General features: G+C 52.4%; 1 protein-coding gene across 2 annotated transcripts in view; it reads right to left on the minus strand.

The window, feature by feature from the left end:
* Window positions 1–1,277: 1,277 nt before the first annotated feature.
* The window catches only part of LARS2 (leucyl-tRNA synthetase 2, mitochondrial), a 143,753-nt gene continuing 122,667 nt past the window's right edge, over window positions 1,278–22,363 (minus strand). For both annotated transcript variants that reach the window (XM_045778885.2, XM_087867111.1), the window contains 3 exons: window positions 19,452–19,563; window positions 7,249–7,376; window positions 1,278–2,552 (listed from right to left, as the gene is read on the minus strand). In XM_045778885.2, the coding sequence (XP_045634841.2) occupies window positions 2,373–2,552; window positions 7,249–7,376; window positions 19,452–19,563 (420 nt within the window). In that variant the 3' untranslated portion in view covers window positions 1,278–2,372. The remainder of the gene's footprint in view (window positions 2,553–7,248; window positions 7,377–19,451; window positions 19,564–22,363) is intronic.

The following is a 22,363-nucleotide window of genomic DNA, read 5'->3' on the forward strand; positions in this document are numbered from 1 at the left end:
ACCGGAGGACAGGCCAGGCCAGCCTCTGCTCAGAATGCCGATGTTCGGCCAATGTCTCAATTTCCTGACTGTGGCACTTAGGGCAAAGATGGGCAATTACAGGGGGGCAGGCAAACATGGCAGGGTGGCATCAGGGGATTCAGAGGCCAGAAGATGTGGGTTTGGATCCCGGTTCTACTTTCCTGCTGTGGAAACGGAGCATATCGTTGAACCTCAGAGCCTGGGTTTCTTTGTATTTCTGAGGATAATTCCTTCCCTGTAGGGTTATTGTGGGAGTTACAGGACATAATGCAAGTGAACTTGCTGAGTCCGGTTTTCGACCTAATCAAGGCAGTTAATAAAGGACTGAGATCATTCCCCACCCCACCTCCCTACCCCCGGGGATTAGCGTTCTGTTCCACTGTTCTTTATACCCAGCATCTCGAGTAGTACGAGCTCTTGTTTTCAAAAGCCTTATTCTCTTGCAGAGAAAGTTCTCCAAAGCCATGGCCGGTTAGTCTAGTAGCCTTGAGGTTTTAATGGCCCATTGCTCTGGCCAGATTATGTGCAGATAAAGGGCTCCCTGCCCTTGTCCTGTTGATGGGTTCAAGACCACTCAGCTTACTTTGGAAGAAACAGGACAATCAAGCAAGAACACTCGTGGCTCTCTCCCCACATCAAATATCCGCATCTACTTGCTTATATTGACTCCACATGTGCTGGTACACGGAATGGGGCTGTGTCCACCCAAGTGGGTTCCGGGAGCATGTTAAGCACCTGCTGGAGACTTCTGGCCCCTGCCTCCCATTCTGGGCCTGGTCTTTCCCCGGTCTCCTCCTTCATGCTTGGGTCCCACACCAGACTCATTCCAGGGAAGCAGAAGACAGAGGAAGGACTAGTTCGACGTTTTATGGTTCAAATCCATCGATCAACCCAGTGGTTCTCAAACTTCACTGCCCGTTAGACTCCCCCATGCAGCTTTTAAGGTTCCCTGAGGCCCAAACACACCTGTGGTCACTTACATCAGAATTTCAGGGCACAGGGACCAGGCATGGTATCAAAGCTGAGCCACATTTGAGAACCGGTAACTTAACCGCTGTGGCTAGAGAGCCTGAACCAGGGTTGGCTACCACGTTCCGTAAGTCCCCCCACGCACCTCACTTTATGACTTTCCGTGTGGATTCAGGCACACGGCCGATGCTTCTGATGAGGATGGAACACCTCGATCTGGTCCTGATTAACTCCCAGAACAGGAACTATGGCGGCTATTCCGAGATCGCACATCTGTCCCAACATCATACGTGACACACATTTTATTACGTTAAAAAAAGGCATCTCTTAGCCGCTCAACTGTAGCCACAGCTGAGGCTGCTTTAGAAAAACGGCATCAGAAAACAAATACAGCTTTTCAGTAGCACAGAACGGCTGGGTTCTCCTCCACTTCCCCAGTAAGTATCATCAGTGGCTCAGGCTGGTTCTGGTAAGAGCACCTAACTGCTGACTTCACAGAACCCCGGATTGCCCTAAGGCACTGACAACGGGGGTCCACTTCCGGCCCCCTCCCGGCAGCCAGGCGGCGGGGGGCCCGAACCCGGAGGCAGCGGCCGGTGGCACCAGCCCCCTCAGCCCCGGTGAGCTCGCTCATGCTAACGCCCGGCCCTGGGGGCCACCCCGACATCTGGGGCCCACATGGGCAGACTCCCAGCGGGGCTGCGGTACGCCCTGGGATGGGTTCCAGCTGAGCCAGCCTGGTTCTGCTTCACTACCAGCACATGTGACACCCAGAGGGAGTGGTCAGGAAGTGGTGCTCTGCCCACGAGCCCGTGTGTCGGCATCAGAGAGGGCCCGGCAGTAGGGACGCCTGCGGAGGAACCAGCCACATACTGGATATTTGGTCATAAACCCTCATGGCTCCTCCGTCAGCCTGAAAGCAAGGAGACTCTCTGCCACGATGCCCAGGCTGTCACCCGTCCAACACTGGCTGTCCATGCTTCTCTGTGCGCCGTGTGTGGGTCCTCGGTTTACCCTCATGCTCCTGGGCTGTGCAATTTCTAGGAGTCAGGGCTCCCAGCTGCTCGAGAGGGACCACGTTCATTCTCACTTGCTTCTCTTCTCGCCTTCCTGCAGACACCCAGGGGACACCCAGCAGTTCCTCTGGTGGCTTCACACGCGACAGCTGGCTTCCTCCACCTGCGGCGGCTGCCCGAGCCCTCCGCCTCCGCTCCTCCTCGTCCTCCTCTGCCCACACCCACCCTCACCCCTGCACCAGGCCCCACCACCCAGGCTCATGCCCCAGCCCGTCCAGCAGAGCACGAAGGTAAACATTCAAGACGTTGGTCGCTTCCCCGCCCCGGGCCAGCACACTCGTCCTTCCTCGGGGGCCACCCCTGCGGTCAGTCCTGCACCAGGAAGTTGATGAGGGCCGTTCTGGGGGACAGGAAAGCCTTCTTGATGCTTCGCCCCTGCAGGAGCCTGACACCCAGCTCGCTCTGGAGGACGAGCTCATGGACTTTGTCCTGGTCCCCCGCGACTCCCTGGGGCACGGGGATCTTGCCGCAGGCTTTGTTGTTGATCTGAGAAGGAGAAAAGCGAGACGAACGATGAGGAGCATCCTGAGGATGACAAGGGGCCCCAAACCAATGCCCACGGGAAGCGGGAAGATGTGGCACCGGCTTCCCCAGACGACAGAGAGCAGCGAGGACAGGATTAATGCCTGAAAACACAGGCTGGGGGAGAGAGGATAAGGGCGCCCCGTCCCAGCTGTGCTGGAAGTTAGGTCAGAACCCTCAGCAGCTTCCGGGGGGAGAGGGACGGTTGTCACTGGGGATGAGTCTAGGTTCTGCTCACAGCGAGTGTCACCGAGGATTTTACCCAGGTCTTGGGGGAGGGGGGTTCCGGCTCCTGGGGAAGGCAGGCAGCCTCCCTGCTGGGGGCCTGATACCAGAGCGGGGTGCCCAAGTATGGAGACTAGGAAACTGGACTCAGCTTTGCCGAGAATGGGCCCATCCAGTTCCAGACGTCAGTGCCTATTCACTGAGGACCGTTCAGAAAGGACACACTTCACAGCAAATATGAAGTGATATCGGCAAGGAGGAAGGTGCTGTCACAGCCCACATGGCTTCTGAACAGCCGTGCTTCAAATCCTCGATCCCACCTCTCCTGTGAGAACGCTTTCACTAACGTTCCTGGTTTTTTTACTGGGAAAATACAGTCACCGTATTGTGAAAAGTTACCAGGAATAATTTCTCAGATTTCAACCAAAGCCTATCAGGGGTCCCTCATCACCCATTTCATTTTTTCAGATGTATGTAGAACTTAGGGGCATTTTTCTTGGTTGCATCAACATACATCACTGGGTGGGAGCCAAAGATGATAACACATCATGTCCTGAAATATTCTAGAATACGGTTCTTCTAAAAAAGTGTGAGTCTCCTGGATGCAGGGTTTGGTGTCCTAAAGCTGTGGGACTAGGGCTGTTGTTCAAAGGACTGCCCCCCCCCCATCTTGTTTCTAAGCCATTAGAAGCCACCATCTTTCACGACCACATGCTTGCTTTGACCAAGACCTCAGAAAAGACCTCCATCCTGTCACACCAAAACCGCGCCCTTTGTGAAGTCCCGGGGGCCCCAAACACGGCGTTCTCAGAAACTGCTTGTTCCTGAGTCACGGCCCCAGCTCTGGCTCTCAGTTCTCACCCAGGGAAGAGTGGCCCAGGGCAAGGGCTCCCCCAGCCACTTGCCGCGATGGGGCGTCGGGGCAGAGAGCACGCACTCTTGTGCAGACTCTCGGGCCTGGACTTCAGTTTTCTCTTCTTTAAGGATGGAATCGCCTGCATTGTTGAGGGAGATAACCTGTCGGAAGGGACCAGCTCACTAGGCCTTACACCCCCTTACCCCTCGGCCTTTGTCGGGTCTCCCGGCCACCAGGGAAGGAGTCAGTGTGGGATGTCCTCTTCAACACATGGCCTCGGCACCATGACCCTACCTCTAGACCCAGTGCTTTTGTGGAGCCTGGGGACCGGGAGCCTGGGGACTGGCCCTCAGCGGTCCCTGTGAGGCCTGTCCAGGGAGCTGAGTCATTCCTGACCCCAACTGGGGGGGGGGGGGCTCGTGACCTCTGGATGTGGCCAGGGAGCCCAGCGGGCCTTCCCACGGGGTCCCAGGCACCGTCTTCTGGCTCCCGGGGACTCGCCTGAGTTGCCTTACCCAGGGCGGTCCTTTCAGAGGGAGTGGGTCTCCATCACGCTCCACTCCCGGCATGAGGGACCAGTAAAATGGACACCAGGAGCCAAAGTGGGATTCCACACTGGACTTGGCCTTCAGGGGCCTACAGGGGAAGAAGCTCTTTCAAATCACGTCAAATAGTGGCCATCTGACTTGAGAAAAGTCTTCCAGTCCCCATTTGGGGGCCCTGCAAGCTTCCATCTCTGCCGCCTCCCCTCATTACTTGAAGCCTCGGTCCAGGGCCTCGGCATTGTTCTCCCGGACTTCTCCAACTGCTGCCTGACAGGCCCCTGGCCATGAGCACTGCCCCCACCCCAGCCATGGCCACCCAGCGACACAAGGGCAGCCCTGTGATAGCGACGAACGATGAAAGCTGCGCTAAGTCCTCGCTCCTCTGTGCCAGGTGCTGAGCTATGCAATCCCCTGAGCCAACCTGCATCTCCTCCCACAACCCCGTGAGGGCCATGCATGACCACTCTGTGCCCATTTTACAGACGGGGAAGCCGAGGCACACGAGGTGAAGCCACTTCACCCAGCAAGTGGTGGAGACGGGATGACTCCTGGATCCTCCCCTTCCCCTGATCAGATGCCCTGCCAGCCCCCAACCCTCTCAGAGTGGAGCCTGGCCTTCTCCCCAGAAGCGCCATACCTGTGCCTATGCTCTAGTCCCTCCACGGCTCGCAGTCCCAACGTCACCGAGGGCCTTCCCTGCCTTTGCTTCGTCCCACCAGGCATCCTCTTCTCCACCAGGGAAACACTGCTCCTCTTTCGAGCCCAGGCCCCACAGCCCCTTGCGGCAATGCCCCGACTGCCAGAAGCAGCGATGTCCACACCAGCGGCTAGCGGCACCTGCCATCTCCCCCGGGGATTAGGTCCCCTTCTGCCGCTGCTCCCTCACCTACAGAATGGACTTGGTCACACAGCTGCCTCGTCTGTGACAGGGGTAAACCAGGGCCCGCTCCCAGGGCTGCTGTGCGGGGGACATGAGTCAGTATCTGGAAAGTTCTTAGGGCAGTGCCTGGCCGTCAGTTGGCACTCACTGCTTGTTAGTGGGTTTTGTCCTCAGTGCACCCAGAAGCAGGCTAGGCACCTGCTGGCATCGTCCAATCAAATTCTTTCCACAACGGGCAAAGCCAGGCACCGTGTCTGCCTCCTTTCGTTGAAACAGAGGCCTGCAGAAGTATTTTGTAGAACGGAGACTTTCACGCAGGACAGTCTCACTCCCCAGCTCTACGCCTTAACCTGGCGGCTACAGAAACTCCCTGTGTGTGTGGCAGTCGTGGGTCCCTTAGATGGTCCCTCCTGGGCGCCGAGCGGCAAGGAGCTAATCCCCGGTGTTGGGCCCTACCCTGCATACCAAGCGCACAGAGGACAGGGGCACGGTGGGCCCGAACCATGCTGAATGACACGTACTGTCACCGCAGCTGCTATTTCTCGCCGGGGCACCAACCTGTGATCACACGGACACAGAACTCGGGCCTCCAAAGAAGTTCCGCCACGTGGCACGGTGCCCTGAGCCAGGGGGTCTCCAGTTGGGTGAACCCACAGGGAGGCCTACTCACATCTTAAACTTTGGGTTTTCATTTCCACGATAATCTAAAACTATTTTACCAAAGACTAGAACTCAATGTCTTTTCTGCGGTGATTAAAGTGGAATGGAATTTTATAGACTCAAACTTCAGTTTCTCAAGCTGGCATTCCTCACACCGAGGACGAGTTCTCAGGGGCGCACGAGATTATGTCTTAGAAACATGACTTCAGGCAAAGAAACTTCTCTGTGCCACAGGGCTATTTTTGGTTTTGAGGCTTTTGGGAAGAAGCCCACCAGGGCAGGCCCACGTCCTTCCCTCCGTGGGGGAAGCAAAGTGGGACTGCAGGGGAACGAGGTGCCAGGGGAGGTGGTCTGGAGACAAAGCGGCTGGGAAGGGGCCAGTTCTCCTGCTTGGAGCCGTCTTTCCAAACACCGACCCGCCGGCTGGGCCCAGGATTTGCACAGACGCAGAAGAGCAGGGGCCTGGCCGACTGGGTCCCTGTGGGGCTGGGCTCTCTCTCAGCTCCTGGGTGGTGTGTTCATGGCCCTTTTCACCATTTGCAGTGATTTTATTTATTTTTCTGTCCTTTTCCTTTTCCCGATCTCTGCCACTCGGCTTTCGGCTCCATCAGGGCGGGGACCCTGACTGACCTGTTCGATTTTGTACCCCCAGAGCCTAGCCCTGTGCCTGACCCATGGCAGGTAACTTGACCATTACTGACCAATAAGCAAATAAACTTGGGCAAGGCGACCAACTTCTCCGAGCCCGATTTCTCAACTGAAATCAGTAAGAATGGAAATGCCTACCTTACGGAATGGTAAGAGTTTAATGAAATCTTGGATGTGAATGACCTGGCCCCACGTGCGAACCAGAGACGCGCTAAGAGGGGCCCCTGTTCCTCTTTCCCTCTACAGCCACATCAGCATTAAACAGTCCTTATAATGGGTTCCAGAGTGCACACATTAAATATGTTAAAATTCCATAAAGGATGAACTATTCAAGTTATTTGCTCTATAAAAGGTTGAAATAAAAAACAACTTTTATGTATTTACAACGATGTAATTTACCCAAAAAAGAAAAGAAGAAAGAAAGAAAGAAAAGACAAGAAAGAAAGAAAGAAAGAAAGAAAGAAAGAAAGAAAGAAAGAAAGGAAGGAAGGAAGAAAGGTAGGTTACGTAGCCTTTCTGAAACAGTGTTCTCGGCAAGGTGCTCCTGCTTGGCCAACCTGCTCACCGTCACCCCCCTCCCTAAGCGAAGCAGGAGCGGCCAAGGAGACAGGAACACCGCGGAGGGCAAGGCGATCAGAACCTATAACACAGGACAGGGTTCTGTCGCCCACCGTCTAATCCCCCGAGGGCCTTGGGAGCTTTATGCTCACGAGCTCATGATGTGTGTTGACCTCAAAGCTGAAGTGTACGAAGGTAGTAAGACAGGCAGGGCGGTGAGGCCGAGTCAGGCCCGACGACCCGCCCCGTCAGTTCACCTCCCGCTCTGGGGCCGCGGGACACACTCACCAACACGGCCATCTGCACCACGTCGGGCTGCTGGAGGAACTGCGGGTCCACGGCCGGCCACGGCTGAAGCAGCACGCTGGCGTCCCAGGCGTAGTGGGCACACAGCTTCCCGGGCACCTGTGCCAGGCCTGCAACGTCAAGGCACAGAGGGTCACGGGGCACTCACGAGGCTCATGGGAGCAGGGTACACAGCTTTCGTCCCAACACAGCCTGGCTTGGAGCTGCCTGAGGAGGCCACACCTCGGCTTTACACAGCCTACTGGGGGCCCCCCACTTACTTTGGCCTGGCTTATCGTCCCGGGCTTATAGGTAGCCTCCCCCCTCTTAAATAATACCCAGAGCTGTAAAGATGGATGGACATGTTGTTCTAAGGTGTGTGTTTAGAGGGGCGCCTGGGGGGCTCAGTCAGTTAAGCTCTGCCTTCGGCTCAGGTCATGATCTCGGGGTCCTGGGATCGAGTCCCGCGTTGGGGCGGGGAGCCTGCTTCTCCCCCTCACTCTCCCTCTGTGCTTTGCCACTTTCTCTCTCTCTCTCTCTCTCTCTCTCTCTCAAAAATAAATCTTTTAGGAGCGCCTGGGTGGCACAGCGGTTAAGCGTCTGCCTTCGGCTCAGGGAGTGATCCCGGTGTTGTGGGATCGAGCCCCACATCAGGCTCCTCTGCTATGAGCCTGCTTCTTCCTCTCCCACTCCCCCTGCTTGTGTTCCCTCTCTTGCTGGCTGTCTCTATCCTGTCGAATAAATAAATAAATCTTTAAAAAAAAATAAATCTTTAAAAAAAAAAGTGTGCATTTGGAAGAACAAGGCTGCTGATTTTCCTTGGTCTCTGCATTTCTGTTGATGAAGGAACGCCTTTGTGCTCCTGAGAGCAGATCCCAAAATAATGAGCCGTGCTCACTTCCTTTCCGGCCTGTGAATACTTGCGGTCTGCGAGGGCCTCCTACCCGGTCCTTTCACTCATGATCGCTGGAGCCAACATGCCGAGAACAGCAGGGTGCTCCTTCTCCGCCTTCACAGAGGGATCTCAGCCTTCACACTACACTTCTTCTGGAGAGGGGCTCCTGCCAATGACTGAATTGGAAAGAACTGGCCTTGGCTCAGGATGGGTCAGACGCGAGGAAGGAAAGCCCCGCACGTCCTGCGTCCTAGATCGCTTCACGCTGCAGCCCCCAAGCAGAGGCGGCCGTGCTCAGCACCCACAGGGCCCTACGGGGACTTCAGCCAAGGCAGGGCTACTCGCAGGAAAAGCTTTGACCGCAAAGCCCCTGCCGATCTCATGAGTACAAGAGATGCCCCCGAAAGCGCATGAAATACACACATCACAAAACGGAGCCCGGGGCGCTCCCAGCGTGGCCACGTCCCCCCTGCCTCATCGTCCCGGAGGAGGGCCCTGGGCAGGGGCTTGGCAGTGAACGTGGCGGCGTGCCCATGCTGGGGCACAGCTGTGGCCGCTGCACAGCCCTCGCGCTATGAATGGCTTTTCCAGAGGTGGCGGGGTGGGGGGTGGCCCTTGCACACCTCATTATTAGCCCTGAGCCCAGGAGATGCATTTGAGGGACAGGCCCATCCCTCAGGGGTGGTCTGAGGCCAACTGTGGGGCAGAGGGAGCCAATCCCTCCAACGCCAGTGCCTGGAGCACTGGCCTGGGACTGACAACGTTTTACTTTCCTTGAGGGCAAAAGTAATGCATGCTCCTTGCAGAAAATTTGTAAAAGGTCAAACGAGAGAGAAGAAAATCATGTTGACCTGCATAATAGCATTTTTTAAACTTCTGATTTTTTTTAAAGATTTTATTTATTTTGAGAGAAAGAGAGTGAGCAGAGGGAGGGGCAGAGGCAGACAGAGAGAGAATCTCAAGTGGATTCCACACGGGGCTCGATTCCACAACCTTGAGATCACGACCTGAGCTGAAATCAAGAGTCAGACGCTTAACCGACTGAGCCACCCAGGTGCCCCTCAACTTCTGATTTTGAGGAATAGTCATGTATTTCATGACTAGTATATAAACCAACCCCACCAAACCAAACCACTACCAAGATCATGCTGTGTATGCGGTTTTGTATTCCTTTCGTTTCATTACTTTAAAATAATAATTAATTTCACGGAAAAGGATGATATGCAATAGTATATATCGCATGATCCTAGTTTTATTAAATATTTCCACGAACAGATAAAAGGTCAGAGAGAATAAAGCTAAAAGCAGCGGCGATTCTATCTGGGAGCTGGAAGCATGGGTGATTTTATTTTCACGCTTTATGGATTCTCTACAAAAAGCATTGATCACTTGGGTAATTTGAAAGGATATTTCGAAATCAAGCTTGCCCACACTGTGAGAAGGGTTCGAGATTTTTCTTCTGGTTTCTTCTTAAGGTTACAGCTTGTTCCTCGTTTCATTTTTTTTTTTTTGAAGATTTTATTTATTTATTCGACAGAGATAGAGACAGCCAGCGAGAGAGGGAACACAAGCAGGGGGAGTGGGAGAGGAAGAAGCAGGCTCATAGCAGAGGAGCCTGATGTGGGGCTCAATCCCATAACGCCGGGATCATGCCCTGAGCCGAAGGCAGACGCCCAACCGCTGTGCCACCCAGGCACCCCCCCTCCCCGTTTCACTTTTGAATCCAGCTCTACTTCATTTTGTGTGTAAAGTGAAGGAGCATCGGGGCACCTGGGGGGCTCCGTCGGTGAAGCGTCTGCATTTGGCTCAGGTCGTGATCCCAGGGTCCTGGGATGGAGCCTGTGTCAGGCTCCCTGCTCAGCGGGGAGCCTGCTTCTCCCCCTCCCCCTTCCTCTCCCCCTGCTCGCTCTCTCTCCAATAAATAAATAAAATCTTAAAGTGCAGAGGAGCATTACATGGTTAATTTTCCAAACCTAATTCGGAGCATAAACCTCTTCCCTATCCATTTGTGAGGTTTCTCTTATATTGTACCAGGGACGGTTTCAGGACCACCCAAAGCTACCACATGAAGCTACTCCATGTGGCCGTCTGCAATGCGCGGGAGCACAGGCCGGGACATGGACGGACACACCGCTTCCTTGGGAGAGTCTTGCTGCCGAACACATGGGGCAGCCTCACTCGGATGTGTGCTCCGTGACACAGCTGATCTGCGTTCTAAGCTCAGGCTGTTTATGTCATTGGCGGACTGTGACAGCCAGTTCCCAGACCGGCCTCCGGTCCGTGGCCCACTCTGAGGAGCAGCAACCCCCTCTGCTCTGTCGACGTCTGTCTTGATTCCGGGATGAGGCTCCCAGACGTACATGCTGAACGTCCAAGTCCCACTCTCTGGTGCTCTCGCCGAAAGCCTGGGCTGCTAGCCGGTCTGAGGGGAGGGAAGGCCCGACAGAGTCTGAGGATCAAGTGGTGTCAAAGACGTACGTATTCCTGGGCCCCGCTGGCCCCTGTGCCCTGGGCTTCCAGCACTTACCAATGAACCTCCTCCATCGCTAACAGATGGGCTGCCTGGCAGGAGCCGAAAGGGGCTTCCTGCCCGTTCCTCAGAAGGGGTGCTATGGAGGCCCGTGTCTAAACACAGACAGGTCACAGAAGGGAGATAACCATTTCTTTCTTTGAGGAGGCTGGCCCCATGTGGCTCACCCTGTGACCCAGCTGCAGTGGGAAGGATTCCAGAATGTCCGCATGGCGGTCGAACAGGATGCCTGGGAGATGAAAGGGCCTTGGACACAAATGTTCTGGGCAGAAGATGTTGCAAATTCCACTTAGACAAAAAAAAAAAATGAGGAAGGCCGGCCTTCCTGGAGCAGCCAGGATGCTTATTTATAGCAGGCTGGGTCCCCGCCAGAGTTTCCATATAGATGGGAGTGGGGCCGGCCTGCTCCGTGGGGCGGAACAGAAACTCACGGCTGTGGGTTCTCCGCAGTGCTTCTGCCTCCTGCTCTTTAGGGAAGTAGAAACATCTAATGTTTGCATAGCAAATACGATGCTTTCTTTATGTGACACATGCCAGTCCAGAGCTGGCCTTTGGGCAGCACCTGGAGAAAAGTCTGAACACGGGCTGGGATGCGTCAGGACCCTGGCACGCAAGGCCACCGCGCTGGGCCGGCTGTCGCCCGTGGCCCACCCCCTTCCTGCCCCTCCTCTGGGAGAGCTGTTGTCGCTGACCTTCCTTCGAAATGACTGACACAACTGACGCAAGCGCCTCTCATACTCCGAGAGCTGGCGAGGTCGCCACAGCGCCACGGCGCCCGGCAGCGGGTGCTGGGGCGGGCACGGCGTCTGGGGACGGCAGCCGCTCTTGCTGGCCACCATCAGACCTGCTTCCACCCCCCACCTCTGCGCTCACACACACACCAGGGTGGACTTGCGGACGCCACGGCCTCTGGGGCCCACTGAGCCTCATCCAGCCCCGGCGATTCCGAGGACATGGACAGGACGGGACGCCACTTCCTTTTAGCCTTCACCCACGGAAGGAATTCCACTGGTGTTGTTTTGAGATAACACCACGGACGCGGCACACATTCGTACGTAAAATGCCATCAGAACGTCGGTGAGAACTTATTCTCCTTACAGTGATCACGCATACACCCCTATGTGATCTGTAGGTCTGTAGCTGTGCTGAAGTTAAGGCATACGGCACATATGTGTAGCAAAACGCTAAGCTACACTATTCTGCAGCCGTTTTACAAAGAAAAATGGATTTGTGGCACAGCCTGATGCTTCCCAGTTTTATGAGTCAATTCCGAATGCCTAAGGCGGGGGGCACGGGGTGCCCCTGGCTGTGACCTCACAATTACGGTGCTGATGGGAGACCTGGAGCCTGCACGAGGTATGGCCTGAGGCAGGAATCCAGACAGAAAGAAAAAACTGCTGCGCAGCCGTAAGCGTGTCAGAAAAACGGAAACAGAGATCTTACCTCCACATTGTAAAGCACTTGTATTTTGGACAAGAGGCTAAACTCAAAGCAGCACAAAAAGCAGCAGCAGAAGGACAAGCACCCAAATGCCCACGAGCAGAAGACGGCTCGATGACTCGTGGCACACTCATGGGGTGGCACACTCCGTGGCTGGTGAGAAAGCAAGGGTCCGCCGGAAGTACGGACGCATGACGGCTCTCAAACACACACAGAGAGAAAGCTGTTTGTGCAGCATGCCAACATCTGCCTACGAACAGATGCACATTTCACGTACCGCGTGCGTGGGGTCTAGTGTCACACTGAACAGCAAACGGGGAGCAGGGGGTCTCAGAGCAACAGAGGGACGGGGCAAGGGCGCGACGGGACTGAGGACACACCCTTCTTCGACAGTTTCATGTTTTACAGTATGTGTTAGAGACATAACTTTTCTTTCTTTTTTTAAAAGATTTTATTTATTTGTTTGACAGAGACAGCACAAGCAGGGGGAGCTGCAGAGGCAGAGGGAGAAGCAGGCTCCCGCTGAGCAGGGAGCCCGATGCAGGGCTCGATCCCAGGACCCTGAGATCATGACCTGAGCCGAAGGCAGATGCTTCACCGACGGAGCCACCCAGGCGCCCCGAGATGTAGTTTTTCAATTAAAAATCAAGGTTTTGCTTGGCTTGAAGAAGCCCCGAGAGCTACACTGGAGGGGGAGTTCCTTTCTGCAGTTGGCTCTGGGCCTTTTCTCCCGAAGTGGGGCTTACACAGGAGCAAGGGGGACCCGGAGGGCAGGCCGATCCTGGGACTGCGTCCTGGGCCACTTCGTGCTGCTCTGCTGTGCCGGGCGCACACCTCAGACACCAGCAGGACGAGTGGCTGCATCTGGTCAGCTGTGTGTGTGTGTGTGTGTGTGTGTGTGTGCGCGCACGCACGTGTGTGTTAAAACCTTCTTCAACTCACAAAAAACTCCTTTTTCCCTTCCTTCCTCTCTCATGGTCTCCTATGTTCCAGAGCCAGAATCTCAGCACTCAGGACGTGTAGGTTAGAAAGACATTTGAAAACAAAATGTACTTTGAAATAACGAAACATTCAGAGGAGATTGTAAAGAAATGTGACGCCTCGGGGTGCCTGGGTGGCTCAGTCGGTGAGGCATCTGCCTTGGGCTCAGGTCATGATCCTGGGGTCCTGGGATCGAGTCCCACATTGGGCTCCTTGCTCTGCGGGGAGCCTGCTTCTCCCTCTTCTTTTGCCCATCCCCCTGCTTGTGCCTCTCTCTTGCTCTCTTGCTTTGTCAAATAAATAAATAAAATCTTTAAAAAATTAAAAAGAAAAGAAAAGAAAAGAAAAGAAAAGAAAAGAAAAGAAAAGGAAATGTGACCCCTCCTCCTGCCTCCCCCCGTGGTCACGTGTAAAGCAGGACACTGAGAAGGGCACAGTCCACAGAGCTTACCCAGATCTCCTCATTTACGAGCATCTATGAACACCACCACGAGCGTGCAGCTTCACATAACTCGCGCCACAGTCAAGACCCAGAGCTGCTCGGCCACCACGAGACGCCTCGTGGTCCCTCTGTATGGCCACCAGCCCCTCTGCCCAGTCCCTAAGCCCTGGCGACCACTAATGTGTTTTCTATCCCTGTAATTTGGTTACTTCGAGAACGTTATATAAATGGAATCACAGAGTATACAACCTTCGGAGACGGACTTTTTTTTCACTCAGCACAATCCCCCTCGGATCCATCCACGCTGTTGTCTATTAGAAAGGTCATTTTTGATGATGATGAAATTATGCCTCCACCAGAGTACCTCCGAGAAGCTCCCTGCCGGTGATTTTCTGCTCTTTTACTGTCCACCCACAAAGCAAACCTTGCGTCCTTTGTCTGGAAACAGTATCAGGGACTCCACATACACAAAATTTCCCTAAGCAAGCAGTTACCACCCTCAGCCGGGAGCACGACACTCTATCGGGGTTCACAAAAGGTAACCGTGTGAATGCAGATGTGGTGTCTTGAGCACCCCAGATCCAAAACGTCAGGAAGGAAAAAAGATCTCCTCATCCTGCTACAGTTTGCCAACTGCCAAGACGTTGGTTCTGTTTCTTACTGAAGGTCTCCGCCGACACTTTAAGGGATGGGTAGGGGACTCTTGGAGCCTCTCTGAAATGTTTCCTTTCTATCCGTGGCAGTGACGGCCATTTTGCCCACAGGACCCCTAATCGCCCCTAGAAGACAGATCCCAATTCTGTGAAAACCTGCTTCCCTAGGGAACTCTAGAAAAATGGCAATATGTGAACATTCCTCCCTCACCATCTTCCCTTTACAGCCATTCTGAGCTATCTGTCGAAGATGCGGGAATGAAACTAGAAGCCACGTGAAAGCGAAGTTTTCTAGAACAAATGAAATGTGTGTAGAAACTGTCCAAAGCCTTGGATCGAGAAGGACCAACACTGCGGGATGACAATAATGACGCTCCTCGCGATACAGTGCTTCTGTCCGCGAAGGTCTCCCCACCCCTTGAGACACTGGCCCTCTTTGGCTCTGGGAGAGGCAGGAAGGAGTCACGTCTCCATTCTCTCCCGAGGGCACCTGCCCACACTGTGACTTCATGACCAGAGTGCCACGCCAGGTGCGTGGGACTCCTCACTCGACTCTGTCATGGACCCTGCGGCTCATTCAGAGGGTGTCACACGTACACATGTGGAGAGCCAGGAGACAAAGGCTTCCCCCACTGCTTCCTCGAATTAAAAAAAAAAAATTAGCTGCTATGAATTTGTAAAGCTTGAGGGCAGACCTTCACTAGACCGCCCTCCCCAGTTCTCCCACAAATGCCCAGAACACAGCCTGGCACCTAATACGCGCTCAAAAAAACTAAGTAAAACTTAGTAAAACTAAGATTCAATCTCTACCGATTCACTATGCTACGGCTCACAAAAGCTGTGTGCGGCGTGTAGGAAAAATCACGGTGCAAGGTTTGGAATGGGCTAGTTTCTATCACGATGCTTTAGCGTGTGTCCTGTGGGGAGCCTGTCATACACGTGAAGGATAGACTGGTGGGGCCATGCCATGGTGTGTACTTGTACCCTAAGGCCCGCCAGGGAGGGACAGGGTCCTGGGGAGAGGAGATCCTCTCTGCCCACCCACAACACAACTGAAGGGGGACGCAAGGTGGTGGGGGGTGTTCCTGCAAATCCCACTGACATCAGTCCTGCGTGGGAGAAAGGAAATGAGGGCGGAAGGCAGATAATGCGGGACAAAAAAGGAAGATAAAAGGAAGTGACGCGTGTATTCCGGGATAAGCGTACGTTTATTACAAATTAGATTGGTTTGTTTTAGCGCCCAGGGAGACGAGGAGAGGATGAACAACAGCAAGCCACTGAAAAGACTTAACGGGGTTGCCCACGCTAAATGAAGGAGTCATGTTTCCTTCCCACGGACAGAACAGAAGGCTGGGTGATAGAAGACGGCATTAGCGTGGCAGGGCCTGATACCAACCCTCTTTAGGGCACCCTGTCTCTTCAACGAAGAATGGGTAAATGTCTCATCCTCCCGTGTCTGTTCTAAAGCACCACAAAAGACCAAGAAACCCGATGCAATTCACTCGGCAGCATGAGCGACACCCTCCTTTCCAAGCCTGATCACGCACACTGAGAAAAACAGGTCTTCCTTAGGAAAATAATGGCCAAATTCTAAATAAAACACTAGCAGATAGAATTTGACAGTATACTCAAAGTCCGCTACACCATGGTCAAGATGAATCTGTGCCGGGAGAGACATTAGGTGGTCAATTAACTGGGCAAGAGTGATACCAACAGGGCAAAGGGGGAAGTTAAAAGCAGATGATACAAACACCTCGACAACTGAAGAATGGATGTTAAATAAAATATAGCTCCCATTCCTAATATGAGTTCTGGAAAACAAGGACAGAGCTGCCTCCTTAACATTATAGGGAATATCTGGGTGCCTGGGAGGCTCAGTCACTTAAGGATCTGATTCTTGATTTCAGCTCAGGGCATGATCTCAGGGTCGTGAGATCGAGCCCTGCATCAGGTTCTATGCTCAGTGGGGAGTCTGCTTGAGATTCTCTCTCCCTCTCCCTCTGTCCTTCTCCTACCCTGCTCACGCTCTCTAAAAAATTCTTAAAAAAACAAAACAAAAACATTATAGGGAATATCTATCCTAAACCAAGAGCCAACATCAAACCCAACAGGGACGTATTAGTTCCCCTTCAATCCGGAAGTGAGACAGCACAGCCTGGACCAGCCCCTCGAACATTCCATAGGGTTTTCTGAGAAGTTTAATACACGGGACATACATAGACGCCAAACCATAGCCGTTAGAAATGAAACACTTATCCTTAGGTACTGATCACAGAATCCTAGCGCATCTAAGAGGATTTTACCTCTTACCCAAAGTAGGAGAGATTTGTAGGGAATCTGGGTAAGAGAATAAGTATACAAATAAACTATAAAAAAAAAATACTTGGGAATAATCTTAAGAAATGCATAGGACTTCCATGAAGAAAACGACAAAACTTGACTCAGCATAAGGGAAGTCTTGAAGAGAGAGAGAGAGAGAGATGGGGCGTCTGGATGGGTCAGTTGGTGGAGTGTGCAACTCTTGGTCTCGGGGTTGTGAGTTCCAGCCCCACACTGGATGTAGACATTACTTAAAAATAAAATCTTTTTTTAAAAAAAGTATTTATTTATTTATTTTAGAGGGTGGGGACAGGAGCACAAGCAGGAGTGGCAGAGGGAGGGGGAGAGAGAATCTCAAGCAGACTCCGTGCTGAATGAGGAGCCTGACACGGGGCTCAATCTCACGACCCTGAGATCACAACCTGGGCCGAAATCAAGTCCGATGCTTAACCAACTGCACTACCCAGGCGCCCCCAAAACAAAACCTTAAAAAAAAAAAGGGAGAGACAGACCCCAAGGAGGTCTGGAAGGGGTAAAGATGTAAGGCCTTCCCAAAGTAATTCTAGGTTTACCCACATTTCCATCAAAATCTCAAGAATTTTAATAATAAAATTACACCAGAGTTCTACTGAGGAGAATAAGCAGGTGAGAAGCACCCACATAGTTATGAAAAAAAAAAAAAGAAGGGAGGCAGCCCTCCAGATGTTAAAACTATGTTGACAAATCCGATAATTAAATCAGCAAAACACAACACACACTTCAAAAAACAGACCCTGGAGTGGAAACGGGAATAACTTTTCAGGAAAATCGTCGGGCAACATAGATCGAGAGTCTTAAAATCATTCCTATCTTTTCCACTTCCAGGGCATCATCTGAAGTGGAAACTCGGATCTCTGCCCAGAACCGTCCCTGGCGGATTACGGAAGCAAATGCTAGACACGTCACTGGAACAGTTACCGAACTCGTGCCTGGGGGCAGTTGATGTAGTGATTAAAAACTGTACAAGTTAAAAAAAAAATCAAAACGTTTACACGTGTATCTTGTTTTTGAACTGGAAACACTCACGGATGAATTTTTTTTTTTTTGCAAACCCTTAAGAAACTAATGGGAGCCCCACGTAAAGCAAAGATGGCCAAACTGTTGCTCTGCATTCTGACCGTCTTGACTTGGTCCCGACAGGCCACACTGGGCTTCTGACACTGAGGCCAAGGCCGGGGGGCCTGAGCTCCTCTGAGCAGTAACCACTTGCTCTGGCCCATAAGGTGCGTGGCTGTTCATCCTCACAGCAGCGGAGGCGTGAGCGTATGGCTCAGGATTTCAGAGGGAGGGAGTGGGCCCAGGTTGGGTTATTCCGGCACGTGGGGTGGGATTATCACCGAGGGATTCCAAAGTCCTTGCAAGACCCCTGGAATCATGACGGATGCTCGTTTGTGCATATTTACCAACGAGCCAGAGAATTTTTGGAAGTGGACTTGGGGATGGGCATCACAAGCCTTCATAGCTCGTATCTCTTCTGAGCAAGCATTACGCATTCAGGTATGTGCTCTGAGGAGTTCGTGTGTGAACAAAAAATTGGCTATTCGACTTTTTTTTTTTTTTAAGATTTTATTTATTTATTTAACAGAGAGAGAGACAGCCAGCGAGAGAGGGAACACAAGCAGGGGGAGTGGAAGAGGAAGAAGCAGGCTCCCAGCGGAGGAGCCTGATGTGGGGCTCGATCCCAGAACGCCGGGATCACGCCCTGAGCCGAAGGCAGATGCTTAACGACTGAGCCACCCGGGCGCCCCTCAACTTTTAAACAACGATGTAGCGTTAGAAATAGTCTACGTGTCCAAAAAGAGGAAATGGGAAGACACGATAAACCTCACGCCAACTGAAAAAGTAGTTCCACGTTAAAATTAACAAAATAGAGAGATGACAAAAAGGAAAAGAAAGAATTAACTACTGAAGACAGCTTAGGGTAAGGGAAGTTCAAATTATTTCTTAAAAGGAGAGGATGTAGGTACTTCTAGTGATGGCCTTTTAGAACGACCAAAGGGCCCTGAAAATGCTCTCACGAGGCTGCCCTCTGAGAGAAAAAGCACATGAAGTCTTGCCTTAGGCTTTCCTCTGACAGCCAGGTCTTAACAGTGGAGGGACACAGCCCCCCGCCTGCCTGGGCAGCAGAATCACCCAGAAGCTGGTTAAAAACTCTCCAGTTGCGGGCGCCTGGGTGGCTCAGTCGGTGAAGCGGCTGCCTTCAGCTCAGGTCACGATCCCCGGGTCCTGGGATCGAGCTCCACATCGGGCTCCCTGCTCAGCAGGGACCTTGCTTTTCCCTCTCCCTCTGCCCCTTCCCCCTGCTCAGGCTCACGCTCTCTCTCAAATAAATAAAATCTTAAAAAAAAAAAAAAAAAAAGGACAAAAACACGCTCCAGTCACTCCCCCAGCTCCAGAACTGGGACCTCCAAGGGGCAGGTGGGGTGGAAGCTTCCACATTTAGCCCATGTGAGCCTCAGGCAGTGGGACTCGCTTCGGTGCCCAGTTTAGAAGAGACCGAATCCCAGTTTAAGTGAGTTTTAGATCTGCAACGTGATGCCAGGCGCCCTTTTCTCCATCTGTAAAGTAGGACTAAACCCGAGTGTCCACCTTGGAAAGAGAACGTGGGGTCATGGCACACGGAGAGCAGGAGGCTGGGTTAGGAGAAAGAACGGCCTGCAGTGCTGTCCATATTCCCAGCGGTGCGGGCGCGGCGCGCCAAAGCGGAGAAGGGTCTTCCCCTTCGGCAGGGGTGACCACGCAGAAGTACCACCGTCCCGACTACGGACAGGGAGGTCCCCGGTACAGATGCCAAACGCCGGACCCCACGCCTGAGGACATCTGAGCCCCACGTCGTGCTCGAGCCCCAGCAGGCTCGGGTGCATGCTGGTTAGCGGTCACCGGTCCGACGAGGACGCCCGCACCTACCTGCCCAGAGCTCCGAGGTGATGTGAGGGGCCATCGGGGCTGCCATCACCAACAGGGCACACAGCGCGTCCTCAAACTCGGGGCTGTGGAGAACCACTCTCTGTGAAGCTTGCTGAGGAACCGAAAAGAACAGTGGAAGAATACTGAGACGATCGAAGGGCGAAGAAGGCCACTCATGTCTCTGGAGTCTAGAGACACACGCAGCCAGGCAGAAACCCTCCTTCCCATCCACGGTTGCTCTGGACACAGACCTCGCCCCGTTTAACCACAGTATGAAAAGCACCGCAGCAGCAGTCACAACACGCACACCGCCCTTCACGGAGCACGTGCCCTGCCCTCGGTCTGAGGCTGACTCACGTGGTCCCCCAAGTGCCCACGGACGCTGGAGTTCTTACCCCACCCGACGGATGGAGCCGCTAAGGGCCACGAAAGGGGAGTCATGTGCCCCCAGAGACGTGGTTAACCAAGTGACGTGGCCCCCACGAGAATCCAGCTTTGTCTTAAACCAGAGTTAAATTCCTGGCCGCTCTGCGAGGTTTCCCGTGAGCTGCGGGCCCAGTGAGACATGCAGAGACTTGCTCACAGGCTTTGCAATGTGGAGCGCCCAGTGCAGGGGTCCTCCTGCCCCCTCGGGGACCTCAGGGGTCCTCCTTCTATTACACAGCTGTGCAGGTTACAGTAAACACCCAGTTTCTTCCTGCGGTGCAGCTAGTCTCATAATGCAGCCACACCCATTTAATTTATGGGGTACCTACTTGTGGCTAGACTTCAGGGATAAATGTCCAGAAGAGCACGGTTTCTGCTCTCAGGGAGTTGACAGCCAAGGAGGAAGAAAAGTGACAAATGAGTTGAGGGTGTCACAGGATTCCACGGGGTGCGGGTGGGGAGGGAGGGTGGTCAGCAAAGCAGGGAGTGAGCTGGCGAGTGTAGACCAAGGACAGCCCGGCGGGAGGTGGGCTGTGGGAAGAACAATGGAACCGAGTTTCCCAGAGGCTGGTGGTTCTCAGGGCAGGCACCCTGGGGAAGTCATGATAAAAACCAGCCTAATGTGATGGTGGCATTCAGTCTGTTTTTAACACTCAGACAAAAATAATTTTGGCTTAATTTTATGGTATATTTGTTAAAATTAAAAGTAGGAAGCCCACACAAGGTATTTTGCTAGGTCAAGAGAGGCCAAAATTATTATCCATTTTTTAAAAAGCATGCAAAACTTTGCAAAACTGCCTAAGAGATTTGAATATAACTCCACGGGAGAGGATACAGAGAGAATCTACCAGAAGGGCTGCAGACAGAACTAGCTATAGGGGAGAAGAAATTTTATTTTCAATTTCATTTTTCTACAACATTTGCCATTTTTTTTTTTCCCGATTAAAAAAACACACACATGGGGCACCTGGGTGGCTCAGTCAGTTAAGCATCTGCCTTCAACTCAGGTCATGATCCCAGGGTCCCGGATCAAGCCCTGCCTTGGGCTTCCCGCTCAGCGGAGTCTGCTTCTCCCTCTGCCTCTGCCTGTCCCTCCCCCTGCTTGTGCACTCTCTCTCTCTCTAACAAATAAATAAAATCTTAAAAAAGAAAAAAAAAAAAAACCACCCACACACACTCAGCAAAGAAAATCTGGGAAACATAAAATCACTCACAATTGTACCACCCAGAAAAAAAAAACTGATATATTTTATTCCAGTCTCCAAAAATGCAACAATATGTGACTATACACATCAGTCCACATACCCTTTTGCTCGACTGGAATTTTTATCCTGTGAGCACTTCGGTATTGTGTGTTTATTTGACGTTATGTCATGAACAGTTTCCGATACTGAGGATTCCTAGAAGACACGATGTGAAGGCTGGTGGCACATTTCTTCCCTATTGATATGACATAAGTCATTTCACGATTCCCCATTGGGGACAGCTGGAGTTCTGTGTCTCTGTGATTGTAAGTCACCTGCTGATGGCTGGCCCTGAGTCAAAGTATCTAAACAATCATAGGGCTACCGACTTCAAAGCCAAAGTTCTTCCTGGCTCCCTGGTTACATCAACCAGGGCCACTGCTGGGGTGTGACACTGTCTGTCTTTGCCATAGGATGGACTTTATGTCAAAAAGCCTCTACAAATCTGATAGGTTACAAAAAATAGCATCATGCTTTTAATTCGTGTTTCACGATAATTAGTAAGGCAAATACTTTTTCCTGCCAAGTTTACAGATTATTTCCATCCCATTTTCTGTGGGTGATTTTCTTTTCACATCCTTTGACCACTTTTAGGCGAGGCATTTCCATATTCATATGTAAAGAGCTCTTCACATATCAAGGATGTTAAGCCTCGTATCGGACTTATTTGTTATAAAATATTTTCCCCGGTTTTTACCTGCTTTGTAACATGGCATGTTTTAATAGACTAAAAATGGCAAGTTTTATGTAGTCAAACCTGTAAATTTCTTCCACTGTTCTTGAAGTTTGGGGAGAGCTTCATTATAAAAGGTGGTAATAGCTTTAATGTACTTGTTGTTGTTGTCTGTTGACCAAACAGCTAACCTCTTGCCTAAACTCCATTTGTTGACAGATCTTTCCCCTGGCAAGAAAAATTCTAGTCACATGTAGCAAGAAGAGGAGTCTATGCGAAAAGGCTGACTTTGGTTTTTCGTGAGCACGAGTCCGATCTGTCCAGGTTAGAGGAGTGTAACGTGGTAGCAATGCCAAGGGGGTATCAGATCAATCAGGAAAGCAGGCAGAGGAAGCAGGAAGAAAAGAGCAGGGCCGGAAGAGAAGGGGGCTTGAGTCTGGTGCTGGTTTGTCACTAATCAACCAGACATGCCATCGAACCTCCCTGGGTGTCTATGGCCACATCTGCAACACATGGGGGTGGGGGAGGGGAGGGAGGGGGTGGGGTTTGGACCAGACAATCTTTAAGAA

The sequence above is a fragment of the Ursus americanus genome, chromosome 14 (genome assembly GCF_024610735.1).
Source record: "Ursus americanus isolate L20-20 chromosome 14, mUrsAme1.1.p, whole genome shotgun sequence".
NCBI classification, from domain to species: Eukaryota; Metazoa; Chordata; class Mammalia; order Carnivora; family Ursidae; genus Ursus; species Ursus americanus.